The 14,634-nt window shown below is 43.4% G+C and overlaps 1 protein-coding gene across 1 annotated transcript in view; it reads right to left on the minus strand.

The window, feature by feature from the left end:
- The window catches only part of abtb2b (ankyrin repeat and BTB (POZ) domain containing 2b), a 44,004-nt gene that overhangs the window by 15,086 nt on the left and 14,284 nt on the right, over positions 1 to 14,634 (minus strand). Inside the window, exon 2 of the mRNA XM_008296911.1 lies at positions 1,517 to 1,666. Within this exon, the coding sequence (XP_008295133.1) occupies positions 1,517 to 1,666 (150 nt within the window). The remainder of the gene's footprint in view (positions 1 to 1,516; positions 1,667 to 14,634) is intronic.

Here is a 14,634-nt window from a genome sequence, read left to right on the forward strand (position 1 = left end):
TTAGTTATTTCAATCCTGCTTTTTAATATTTTCCTTAGTTAAGTGAACGGTCATATATTCATAGTTTCCTAGAGCTGGTGGAGGACGAGCTCAACCTAAAAAAGACCTTCAAATGAAGACACTCTCAGGGCCAGTGTATTGGTTACACTATATTTCCAACAATTTTTGGACATTTAGCAAATATCTCCTGTGTGTCCTTCCATCCATTATCCGTCATGTTTATGTATGCTGTGTGTTTGTGTGTCTGGCCAAGTCCAGTCGAGTGATCCAGCAGGACCGAGCAGCTCAGTACAGATGCTGCTGTGTCTGCCTGGTCTCCTGGGCTCTGATCAGAGTGCCAAACCCACTGTGTTTTTGTTTTTGATCAGCGGACACACGCCTGTGTGTGTGTGTGTTTGTAGGCGTGGATGAGTCTGGATGCCAGCCCTGCCCAGAGCAGCCCAGCTTCACGCCACCAGAGAGATGTGGCACAAAGAGTCCACTGAGCGAAAGAGAGAGAGAGAAAGAGTGTGTCTGTGTTTGGGAGTGTGTGTACACTTTCTTAATGCCTCACTAACGGCGGCGGTGTATGAACGTGGCCTTGTGCTGGAGGAACAAATGGCAGAGTGTTAGCTCGTTTGGAGTAGGAAACCTATCCCCGCTTTGACCAGCACTAATCTCCATCTTTCCTCCCGTCTCCCTGCCCGGACAACCTCACTTTTCACCTCTCTACCTTTCCATCATTTCCTCCTGACCCCCAGTGCTTAAACACACTCCCCTACCTTTCCAACTCTGCCACCCTCTATTCCTGTTTTTTTTCTCACATATTAACGATCTGATTGCTGGCAACTCTATCACAGCTTCCCGTTTCACATGTACAGAAGAGTACAGTATGACTCTGTTTACCGACCATCACGTGTATCGATGATATTCCAAGACAGAAAAGACTCCAGCCTACAAAAAGAAGATCTACAACTCTGTTTTGATTGACAGCAGACAGAATAAAGTCTGGCTGATGGAGTCCAAATGTTTTCCCTTGTCGACTAACTTGACCGCGAAAAAAAAAAGAAAAGGATTGCACACTGCTTTGCAAAAGAAAGGAGTGAAAATATACAATCACAGGCATTATCACTTCACTCTCCAGAGCTCCATGTGTAGATAAACTATTCCATTGCTTATTTTTAGAAGAGAGTGCATTAGCTGACTTGCTAAATGAGGCACAAGTTGAGACCTATCACTGACAAAAAGTGATAAAGAAGTAATTATCTATTATCTCTGCTCGCCACTTGAAAGGCTGATTTATGTCAGAGAAAAAGGATTCTTTCTTCGAGTGTTTACCATATTCTATAGTTCATGATTGTGAAGTATTTGAAAGCTATGACAATTTGTTTATTATTTCTGGCAGTGTGTCTGTACGAACAAGAATGCTGTGTAGCTTCACTGTTATTGCAGAAAGCTCAGAGGAATTTACTCAATTAAAACAGAAAAAAAAATGCTACTACGACCAGGACCGCACTCTCTATTCTGATCTACTCACTGAGTTCGGAGATGCTGCCCACACAGGTAGCCAGCAGGGACTGTTCCAGCGTCCTCAGCTCCAGCTGGGCATAAGCATCCTCCCTGCTGTCCACAGACGTCTGCTGGTTCTCTGTGTAGGGACTGAAATGGGCCGGGAGAGACAGAACACCTACGGACACAGAAACAGAGAGCGAATGGATTATAAATATGCTAAATGTTTGAGCCGTGTGAATAAACCTCTGCAGCCACCCGTCTGCCCCGAGCTGCTCCGCACAGAATTCCCAAAACAATTGCCGGCAGTATTTGCTTAGTGTATTTGTAATCCTGGTAACTGGTAACCCACACCGCTGAGGGCAAATAAACACACACAAGGGAACGTGAGCCTCGACACATTTAGGAAAATAAACAGAGCGCACAGTGACACGGGGCGAATGCAGACAAAACAAATGCAGACTGCATCAGACGCAGAAAGGAAACAAAGATCGAGTTAAGAATTCAGTGTTAATCGCACTAAAACTTTACATAGATAGCCTCTGGACAAGACACACAATGTACCACACATACCCTACAGGATGGTGTCTTATATCTGCAGTTATTTTACAGAAGTCTGATAAAATTAGTACAATAAGGACGACAAAGAAAACGACACAGTTCTAGCTGACGGAACAGTAAGATAAAGGTTTAGTATGGGGATCTATTTAGAGTGTTTATTTCCGCTCAAGTAAGAAAAGAAAGTGAACAGAAAACACCTTAACTTGTAAAACTGTAAGCCAACATCATGAAAGTATCAAATACACAGAACTAAGAAGATTTAATGGTGCCGTTATGAGACAGAATCACTAATTGCAGTGTACTACATCCTCTGTCATAGCTGCTGGTGTAACTTGGGTTAATTTAGGACAAGTGCGGCATTTCCTCTTCGACTAGAGCCCCCTGGAGACCCAGTAGGCCCAACCCAGCCATCTCTGACAAACTGGATGTGTGAGGAGAACAACAGTTTTAATAAAAGTCAAACTGAAATCGAATGAAAACCTCACCACCATTCATGAAATCAGATAACACACACATTATGATGAGTAACAGCTTAACACCGCTTTGCTCTTTTCATTCTACACGACCGCCGGTTGTCAGATTAATTGCAGGCGAGGCGATAACATCATTCTTACATAACCCGAAGATGTCAACGTGTTCTTTCGCTGCTGTGATTGTTTTCCAGCTAAAGTGGATAAAAGTAGTGACAGGTGAAGGTGAGAACGCTGTGTGCTTTTTAGTATCACTCTGCCGGCTGTTAGCTCACACCTTCATTAGCTGTGCCTGGAGAAACGTGTTAGCTACAGGACAGCTAACCGCTCCAAGGTTAACCTTTATTTTGGCTTCACAATCAGAAGTGAGGGGGGGAAGATGGAGGATAGAAAAGAGAAATGGAAAGGGGAAAGATGATCAGTGTAGGTTTGTGATTTATTAAGAAAGCCACAGGAGCAAAGCCACATCATCTCAAACTCTCCTTACTCTCCCAAGAGGGGAAAAGATGGGCCGTCATCCCTAAAATGACATTCCCATGTGCTTCCGGCAAGTGGTGTGGAATCAGAGGAGAATGCTGAAAGGAAAAACTGCTGATGCATGTTCACAAAAATCCCATCTTCCTACTCTGAAACCTTTTCCTTTCAGAACTCCACGCCAACAAGAGCTGATGAGACTTAAAGTTGACTGTTAATTGAATCAACGATGGCAAATGAGAATATTTTAAAATCACAAGGTAACCAATAAATCTTTTCAAGGAATAAAGTGCTGCCTCATTGTTTGTTTTTTTAATTGTTTATGAAATTGTTTTCACACTTTGAAACAATATTTAGTTTTATGCTATATCTATATGAATGATTTCATGCATTGTGTAAAGTGCAATATTGGCTGTATGACATAAATATAAACATACCTTAATCAACTCATATGAGATTAATGTGTTAATAAGTGTGTGGGCACAGTTTATGTGCAGGTATAAGATCAACAGAGATAATATGTGAGATAGACAAACATTTCCCACAGTCAAACTACCATACTAGACCATTGCTAGAAAACAAACAACAAACAAACATCGTCACTGGGGTCATGGGGGGCTGGAGTCTATCCCAGCTGGGTGAAGGCAGGTTCACCTGGACAGGTAACCTATCACAGGGCTACACTTAGAGACAGACAACCAAGCACACTCACATTTACACCTACGGACAATTTAGAATCACCAATTAACCTCAACATGTTTCTGGACTGTGTGGGAGGAAGCCGGAGAACCCGGAGAGAACCCACGCTGCACGGGGAGAACATGGAAACTCCACACAGAAAGATCCTGGGTGTCCTAACTGGGACGCGAACTGGCGACCTTCCAGCTGTGAGGCAATGGTGCTGACCACCGAGGCACCTTGCAGCCCTCGAAAACAAACAGTGGATATAAATACACTGCATTATTAAAGACAAATGTTGCATTCACAGTATGTTAGCAACATAACTTGAGCTAAACAAGTTAGCAGGGTTTGTCTACTTATTGCTGCGATTTGTGGCCCAGAGTAAAGTCACTCTCTAACAGATGACACTGCAAACATGTGTGGACAGCATACATTCACAAAAAGGGAAAATATTCTATTACATAGGTCCAATATTCAAATGCACTGGGTGAAGTAAACATCAGTATTATATGACAGACTGTGCATCAAATTGTACTCCATTGAGACAGTGAGAGTTGGATAACTCAATTAGAGGGTAAAAGGGTACACAACGCCCCGTAGCTGTCTAAACCAGAGTCAGAGAAAAGTCACTTCAGTCTAAAGCAAGGCTTCATAAATGAAAAACATATTGATAGAATTAAAGATATATTCACTCTGGCAGAGCTCGACTGCCAAAGGGAATCCAGTTTCATGCAAAAACTCCACTTCCCCCCGCCCCCCTCTCTCGTACTTTCTCTGCAGCATCTGACTTGTATAATATGTGCTGACTCCCCGTTTCAGCACAATGGAAACGGCTGCCTCTAGCAGAGCACTGCTGCTACAAAGAACATGCACGTCACACAAACAAACCCATGCACAAGCTTCAGCACATCCCCGTTCCTTCGCACGAGCACAAACATACTCGTGCGCTTACACCCGTGCGTACATGCGCACACTTCTTTGATGTGGCACTTCAGGTATTTTGGTAGTTCTAATGAAGGCTTTGCTTCTGCAGCGTGTTAATCATTCCTTAACGTGACAGTAAGTACAGATAAACGTGGGCGAGGCATCTGAGGCTCTAACATTTTTTTTTTTTTAAGAACTTATGTGAATCTCTTTTTCCCCCACGATTATCCTCCAGAGGCCTTGGAATATTCTTTTACAGAGAAATAGAGTTATTTATGGTAATGGCTGCACATTCAACAGACCTTTCACATTATCGTGTTAAATTTCTCTTCTTCTATATATTCGCCTACACTGCCTCGCTGTGTATACACCGCTATGCTTTATGGCCACCGTAGTGGCCTCCGTGACAGAGTAGTAGGTGTTATTTTATGTGGCATGTAATGTGAAGAGCTCATTCAGTAATAGCTCGACTCCGGCTTATATGAGGGGAACTCCTGCCTCCTGAGGCAGAGGTGCCATTCTGAGATATTGTGTCTCATTACCGCGGGTGAGGTTGTGTGAAAAAATGAAGATGTCAGCGCGCGTGAAAGATTTGTCAACAGGAGTAATGGTTCGCAAATTTGCATCGTCGTTGTGACTCCCCGTAGAGTGATTCACCAAGAGCGTCACACTGATGTTGTTCCCGTCTTCAAACTCCACCTAGATGCGTAAAATATAATAAACGGTTAAGAATAGAAGCCTAATCGTCCTTGTAGGACTAATTCAACAGCTCAGAATGCATTAAGTTGCTCAGGCGTTAAACCGTTTGCTTCTTGCATGAAAACAAGGCACCTAAAAACTATTTTGAAGACAATTAAACAGCAGGTAAACGTACAGCTCACAGGGACCCTTTCTTATTTGCGTCTTTACGAAATTAAACGTGTCAGCCAAGCACTGAGCTGATAGATCCTGATATTTCTCATTACTCTGGCCCAAATTTATCATAGCTTAATATAGAACAGAAGCAGAATCTTTGCAAATTGTAATACAGTTTCAGTTGATTCTGCCATATTCTTTGAAGGCTGTGGCAAATATTCACACACCACTCAGTATTTCCCACAGTCCCACCCCATCGCTTGCCTCACCGCTGAACCCCAGCCTGCGTCATTTGGGCCTGATGTAGGTCCGCAAGCCAACCAGGGCCGTCCCCACCACCACTAATATCATGAGTACCAGCAGCTCCAGCGCTGTACGCATCTTTTTTTTTTCTCTGGCGCTGGGAGAGGCTGAGGGGAAGACGAGCAGGAGGGGATGAGGGCAGAAGCCGAGAGGAGCAGAGAGACTGCGGGCTGTAGAGCTTTATTGGAAGATGAATGAGTCATGCAGAAAAAGGATGCAACAGAGGAGGAACTGGGGGGGAAAAAACAGGAATATCTGAGACTGTGAAGAGAGAGAGAGGGAGGTAGGGGAAGACAAGTGACACAAGGGATTCATTCTTTTGTGGTCATTATGGTTCCATTTCTGAGGCTGACCCTGCAAATGTCATGTGGGAATCTCAGCTACAAATCACAGCTGAAACTTAACCACAGAGCTTGTGGCAGTTCCCAGCCCATTCAAACTATCTCTCATAACCATTACAGCGCTCGTAGCGCGGCCAAGCCATCACTCAAGATGATGTTCGACACACTGTCGAAACAAGGTCAGAAAAATCCAACAACAATTTTTTTGTAACACTGAAGGATTTTGAACGCAGCCCAGGCGCGCTGTCACTCTCAATTAAGTCTCTTTATGAGTCATATTCCATTAAAAATAATGCTGTCAAATCAAACGCCAATGTTCAAATCTAAATCTATTGTCAGGAAATCATAACTTTGAACTGCGGCGTGCCAGAGAGTGCAATATGTCAGAAAACCCTTTGAGAGTTAAAGCTGATGGAAGCGACTGCCTCACTCCCTTTTCCTGCATGTCTCCGCTCTCACTTTGTTGCTCTTGTGATACGTCGCTATCTCCCAATGTCACAGATTGTTCTACTTGGCTCCAGGTTTGTGTTTGCAGCAGACATGCTTGGTAGCGTTATTAGGTTACGTATCTTAACTTTGGAGAACATTACTGCTCCTCGTATCTCAAGACATTCGGGTTTAACCTTCAGCAACAGGCCAGAAAGCAATTTTCACTACGCCAAGCTCTCATGAGTCACTACGAGAAACTATTTAATCTTTTATATTTCACTGCTTATTTCTCTCCAAATAAATTTTCACTCAAAGGCCACTTTAGTCACTTCATGTTTCGCATTATCAGTAGAAAATAACTTGTCATATTTGACAAAGCGAGAACTCTTGTGTGATTTTGTGATACAAAGAAATTATTTTGAAACAAAAGCTGCTGTGCAAAGATAAATAGCTGCATCAAACAGTCAGTGACAGACCTTGAACACTTCTTCATGTGATTACATACCCTTTCTCAGTTTTAATTTAATTTCTGCTGCCATTAGCAAAGATGCATTCTTGGACATATGTGGTCCGAGTGTGCTTAAGTTAGTCAGCTAAGCTTTTGCTGTATGTTCTCTTTGAGCTGACAGAAAACTCAAAGTGTGTGAACACAAACACACATACAAGTGACCACCTGCCTTTCCTCCTTTAACAGCCTCTTCATTCATTACAGGGTGGATGGATCATAGAGTCAGGGAGAAGGGGGCTTCAAAGCCACTTCCCCTGCCCGAAAAGGAGCTCTGATTCTGGTCCAGGAGGCTATAAGCTTGTCCCTTTGTGGAGGCTGGAGAGTGAACAGTCACACAATAGTGCAGTGTTTGACAGGGCTGTCATTGGGTGTGTATCACTCCCACCATCTCCTGATCTCCTGTCTTTCAGTTACTGTGTCTTTCACACGACAACACACACACACACACACACACACACACACACACACACACACTCGTGCTTCATTACTCTACGGTGGAATCCATCTGCCAGATGTGAGCCTTCACTCAGAGGCCCGACCTCTTGTTTTCCACACGTAAAGCCTCCAAAACACCTGTTTTTCACACATCCAACCTCGCCCACACCCAAACGCATTCTTCTCAGTTTAATAGAGACTGCGTGCCACACACAGATCTTTTGTTGGAGGCACTGAGCATGACTTGTAAGAAGCTACTCGTAAAATCGATCATTGAATATAATTACACGTGAACGCTTCTGTAGATCCAGACGGATTAGCTTTGTTCGGCTACACTAACTGCAGCGCACAGGGTTGAAAATACCCATATGTTTGCTTGCTCTGGCGAACCCTCCTCACGATCCTTATCTAAACAGAACTGCAGTAAGACAGAGGAGCATTTAGAAAGTGGTGTATTAGTATTTGAGCTAAAAATATTCATTCATTTGACAAGTTAGCATATAAGCGTGTCTTTCAAACTACAAACTACCCGAACAGACAGAGACGCATTCATAAGCCCAGGCTGCTTACATTTAAAATTTCGACTGAAGCGACCATTCACTGGAGTATTTTTGTTCCAATCGCGATGTTTCTGATTTAAAAGGCATCAAAAGTTATAGCGCTCTTTCACGCACACACACACACGCACACGCCTGTCAGAGCCTGATAAATCATAAGACGTTGATAGACAAGTAAAGTGAGGTCTGCTCAGCATCCCCCCCCGACTCCTCTGGTGACCTCCGGCTGCAGCGGTTCACAGGTCAGAGGTGGCGCTCAGCTGGGGCTAAAAGAGGAAGTAACCTTATCAGCTGTGTGAAAAGAGGGCTTCCCGAAGTCACTGAGCGAGAACACCCACACACATCATTAATCACAGGAAGACACTGAGTTACAGCCGAGATGTAAAAAGAAGAACTTTATTATTAGCGGTGAATGTGAGGGGGGGTTATATTTAGGGCACAAAAGGAGTTCATGTGCTGGATCTGCCTGCTTTTTCTCAGACCTGGATGTTTGGCTTGTGATGATGTTTTCTAATTTTTTTTGAATTGTTCCACTTTCAAAAAAATCTTCCCAGGATCCCCGTGTGCAAAGCCCCAAACACTGGATCTGAATCTGAATTCCTGAGTCTATGCTCCGAAAGTCAGAAATCAAAGGTCCGTAACATTTAAACCTCGCAATGCAAACCTTATAACACATAAAGCCGCTACTACTCCGACCGCGAGTCACCAGCCGCTTCCTGCTCATGTGGAAAACTCCAGCAGGATGGATAAAAGCTCTAGTATCATGTAAAACGGTCTTGAATAAATCTGAGGTGCTCCAAAGTCATGCACGCAGGCCGCATTAAGTGGTTCCAACGGTGCAACAATATGACTATTGAGCTGTAAATGGTGGTGTGCAATAACATGCCTACCACCGCCGCCCCCAAACAAACACACACACACACGCACACACTCAAAATTAGGAGTGGTAGGGCTCGCGAGGGCCGGCTTTGGTTTCCCACATCCCTGAAAAATATCACCATAAAGCTCCATACAACTAACCCTAATCCTAAACATGACTTCAGCTCTCTCTCCCCCTCTCCATCTGCCCTCCTTTTTAGTCTCTCCCTCTCTAATCATGTTTTATATTTTTTGCATTCCAGGCTAACCGTGGTGCCTGCGGCTATCTAGTCTCATTCAACAATCCCCGTTTCCATATGTGACGCCGCTTCACATGTGAAGGGACAGTATAGCTCCGTGACAGGATGACTAGTTTTACAGGCTTCACTGGCTTATTGTACTGGAAATACACTGTGCTGTGTGTAGAGGCTGGTCTTGTTTCTCTAATGACACAGGATGACGGTTATTACACACACACTGCAGTAATACATCCACATAAACATCTAACCTCAAATCCACCCACTCTTAATAGAAGCCACTTTTACTATAGATGATGTCACCTTCCCAAACACTGTTAGGAGGTGAAGGTTTTGACCAAAAAAAAAAGAAAAAAAACACACTCAAAAGTTCAACACATGATGCAATATAACTGGCTTTGGTCTACAGAACAATTACTGCTACTTAAAAGTCAACAGATCCATGAGCTCAGTGTGACCATAGCACATTATTGGCTGGAACAGATCAACAGCTAACCTCCCTTTTTTTTTTTTTTTTAGAACAAGCCACCCTCTATTCAGCTCACAACAAATCACACTATGGGCAGCAGGCTGGGCGAAGAAGTACAAAGTGTGTTTGTGTGTGTGCGAGTGTGTGTTTGCACTAATTGCTCCTTCTTTTTTTTTTTTTTTGTCTGTGTGATCAGCTCATTTTCTCTCAACTTGAGAACACAGAGCCAGTCAGTTTGGATGGAGGACAACATGTTCATTGAGCAGAGGTCTGAACCTGAACTCTAGATTGACTCAGTTCTCAGTAACACAGCCTTAGACAAACACACACACAATAACATGGGTAAATCACAAGAGTCAGGTTGATGTTAGTTTTTTTTTTCAGGAGGGGAAAATTCTGTAAATTTCACCGGCCAGTTGGCAGCGTGGATCACATCCGATGCCCAAAAAACACTTTTTCTGAGTGTGATGGAAGGCTGGAACCACACTGTGTGAGTTACAGATGCTTTGAGCAGCTACACCTGATTCACTAGTGAACAAAACAGCATCATTCATTCACTGAATTTAGCCTCTGAGTGACTCCGTCTTCTTAGTGACGTCACGGAACTCCCTAGCATCAGCTTTTTAATTTTTAAGAAAGAACTGAATTGCAAATTTGATTACGCATTTGTTTCATGCTTGCTCATGAGTTTGGTCACCGGTAAGCCATCCCATGATAACACCCTTAAAATTAGCATTAAAAGCAGGAACAGCGTGCAGCACCTCGGTGTCTGATGTGGAACTGTGTCATTATCACTTCAGTCCCTGTCTGTCTATAAAAAGCATTTTGTGCCTCACCAATCGCTTATCGAGCTTCTAATTTTACCTCTCTTGCCTCCCTAATTCTTTTACACACTAAATTAAGCATTCACACATTGGCTCAGATGCTAATTAGTTCTCTTTGAGAGGGCCATGCTCCGTCCACAGAGAGTCACAGGTATGTCACTTTTAAAAGCTCAAGCTGATGAACCAACATCTCTGCTCACATATAAACTCTTTCTCCCGCAGCACGGTTCTCACAATCTAACTAGCGGCTTCGATAGAGGGACTTAGGAGTCTCAAAGAACTGGATCCAAATTCCCCCTTGTAAATCTAAAGCAGCTTTCTGCTGATTAACATTCCGGGTTGGGCCGGGGAGACGCAGAAAATCATGACGCAGAACAGTGAGTCAAATTGGGGGAAAAAACAAGGGTGGGGGGATGGTGGCTGGATTATGATTAGGACTGGAGGTCCTCTCACTCTCTCATTCACTTCTTTTCTCATTTGTTATCCTGCTCTCTCTCTCTCTCTTCTTAAACTTTGGATTCTGTTTGATTGAAGAATGGAAAAGGAGTTCGGAAAGTAAAAGGCGAAGCGCTTTTTTTAGGCAGCCTGTGATTGTTGTTTCCTCACACAAGCATACAGCTGTGTTGTGAAGCTGCACTTGCATCAGGGAGTGATGGAACAATCATCCAGATGTTTGCCTTAAGTTGCTTTGCAGTAACACAACCTGAATATTGGGAATTATGAGTACGAGTACAACACAAAAAATTAGATTTCAAAAAATGTCCAAAATAGTATGAGAAAAAAAAATAATTAAAAGCAAAAGCAGACGTTATAGAGAGTAAGTAAGATGCTATTATTGAGGTTTCTCAGACAGGAACTCACCATTTTATAAGCATTTATTATATTGTAGTTGTGTAATATGGCATCACAATGCTTCATCTATGAGCCAGCTATAGCAACTGTAATATAAATGCAGCACAAACACCCTATTTCCTTTTGAAATTGATGACCGGAGAAGTCTATAGCAGCATAAAACAGCAATAACTACTCAAGTAAAATGTAACCCGAGTAAAGGCACTTATTTACTTTCCAGATACTTCTTAGTTTAAGTGATTAAAACCTGCACCGTCAGCTCAATAAACAAAGGAGGCTGTACTGTCTTTCAGAGGTAGAAAACTATTTGTAGAACCGAGCTGCATTAACTTCCTTATTACTGTTACATTTCAATTAAGCTTACATCAAGGAGGAACATCCCGCAGACTCATTCCAGCCCATTATAACCTGCCATTAGTAAGACAAACAGAGAGGATGAGTGTGCATTATATCACGGACAACTCAGCAGCATTGTTGCAGCAGCGGGGAGTGAACGGAGCAAAGCTTTGTTCAAAAGACCAACAGTTCTTTGTGTGCATTAATGAGCAGGGCTGGTCCGTTTACATCTGCCTGCCTCTGCCGTTGTCCGGGCCATTGTTGACAACAACTGTCCTCGCTGTGAAAGACAGAAGACGGAGTTGAATGCTGGGAGGGGACACGTGACGGTCATGAGCACCTCATGCAATTAGCCAGAAATCAATGCCACTGATGGAACATGTGTAAGAGCCACACACTGAAAATAAATCAATGGACCACCCAACTTCAGACGCACGATGACACTCTGATAAATGCGTCTGGTGCACACATATCTGCACAGAGCGAAATAATGCTGTGCGCCCAATTGGGGGGGATGTCATCAAAAGCACAAATCATACGACCGTGAGTCAGTCTCGCAGATAAGAGCTCTGAATGCTCGGTCCGTGTGACCTGGGTGTGTTAGGGACCTGTGGGGCGTGTCGAGACGTCCACCTCTTTAGCAGGAGGCAATAAAACACCTTTAAGCAGAGCAGCCACCTCATTCAAGCTGCCGTATGACCCGCCCGACACCGACGGGGGTTTACAGCTCACCCCTGACCCTGCACACACCCCTCTCCACGCAGAGGGAGTGTCCATACCTCAATAGAACCCTGCTGAGAAGGGACCATCCTTTTATTCAGTTATTTCATCTCTTGACCCCCGACTCTTCACAAAACAACACTTAACACACACAAAGACATGGATTCAGGCCATCCTTCTCTTCTACGTCCATGTGATAACGAGTGCCCATGTGGTGGTCAGCACTATGGGACACTTAAAAGTGAACAAAGCCTTATTGTGTCATCTCTTTACAATATATGTACTATGACACCTATAGTGCAAAGGGGCTGGACCTTTGGGGACCTCGGGGACCCCCCAAATGTGTCACATTGACGAAGAGAAATCAGTCAACTAACAACTAACACACAACTTCTGGTAGAGAGATTTTAACCACTAAACTGCTTAAACATACTATGTTGTTTTTCTGTGCTTATAAGCTCATAAAATGCTTCTTCTGATGCAAAACATTAGGATTCAAGGAACTTTATTTGTCCTGCCAGCTTACATTCACATGTTTGAAGTTTGTACTCAGGTTTTTTTAAGCAAAAGCCTAATAAATAATATAAAACAAGAGCAAAATATAAGTAAAAATACAGCAGTGTAGTAAAAAATATAAACATTAGAGTAGAAAAACCCCAACTAGTTGTGTTTAGCACTAAATATTTGCGAGGTAGACTGTAATATTACTATTCTAATGTCACTGTTTCTGAATGTGATTGCACATTCTGCGTTTGAGAGGAAGAAGACTGCTTATAAAAAGAATGAATAAACAAAACATAACAGAGAAGAAATCTGTGAATGTGTGTCAGATGATAAATGTGTTCTTGGCACTTGAGTTTGTTTTAGTCTAACTAAAAAGGCAGCGAATCTCCATTCATTGTTGTCTGATGAGCACTTTGATTTCAGAGTGTGTACACATTACTTCAAAGTGTTCTGACTTATTGCAAGCTGGTCACATCTTATGTAAATCAGCTTCAAAGCTCCGCACGTCAGCACGGGCGAGAAAAACCTTCGCTGTGACCTTTTTCGGCATTGTGCGTACACGCAGCAGCAAATCATCTTGAGTCACCGCCGCTGTAGTCCTGCGCTTCAAACAGAAACTGTGACTCCGTTACAAATAACTCGCACGGCCTGTTGTGCTGAACGTTTGCTGCCTCTTCTTTACAGTGGAGGGCACCTGCTCGCGCATTCCTCGGCCACAAACACGGCGGCAACGCAAACAAAGTTGTGGGAGGTGGGCATATGTGTGTGTGCATACGTACAAGAGGTGATGTTTGTTGTTCCCAGCTGTTGCTTCCGCAGGTGCTGCAGACGAGCTTGACTCAGTGTGTGTCATTTAAACACTTTATAAGGTCATCTCAACAGGTTCTGACGGGTTTAATCTCTGCAGTGTTTTTTTAATGTGTCTGTCCACAATCGTGCCTGTTTGTGTGATTGTGTGTGTGTCGGTGTGTTTTGCAGTGTCATAAGAGGCTCCTGTTCCACGGGACTCTGTGGACCACCCACTGAAGGTCTCTCCTCTAAGCAGCAGATGGAAGGGAGACATCACCTCAAGAGAGAGACAGTTGCCTTCGATCTCTGCTCCCTTCCATCTCATTGCATTTCTTTTAAGTATAAAACCACTTTTACAAACAGGACACTTCAAGGATGTAAAAGCTGAAGGCAATTTTGCTTTTAAGTGCTTAGGAAGCAGTTCTCACATTTGTGTACATGCAAGTGTGTTTTAATGCGAGTACAGCTGAAGACCCGGTCACTTCAACTTCAACTAACGTTCCCACAATGCTACCCAAACCCACAATGACTAAATAATAGCTGACAGACTTCCTAACACACAGAAACTCACACTCTGGCACACATATACATTTCCTACCGGCCGCATCGTATATTACCAACTATGTTCACTGCAGAAATTAATAAAACTTAGTCTGGCAGGAAACAAACGGTAAATCACTGTGAATGACACTCACGTCTTGAACAGGACTTGGTTACAATGTGAACAAACCCGGGGAATGCGAGTGTGGGGGGAAAATCTTTCCAGATTGTTGTACAGCAAACCCACTCAGACTTGCAATATGTGCTGAGTGTCAGGCTCTAACCACCATGGGTATTGTTAGTAAATCATGACTAGTGAGAGGTGCTACCCACATCCTGACCACACACACGAAAACACACAAACCCCTCAACCCTTCCCAGAGAGACCTGACTGCCCAGCAGCCAGAGACACTTTAAAAAGTCGTGGGTGTGTGAGTGTTTCAGGAGAATGTTTGTGTG

This window comes from Stegastes partitus, unplaced genomic scaffold (genome assembly GCF_000690725.1).
Source record: "Stegastes partitus isolate 25-593 unplaced genomic scaffold, Stegastes_partitus-1.0.2 Scaffold1165, whole genome shotgun sequence".
Classification (NCBI taxonomy): domain Eukaryota; kingdom Metazoa; phylum Chordata; class Actinopteri; family Pomacentridae; genus Stegastes; species Stegastes partitus.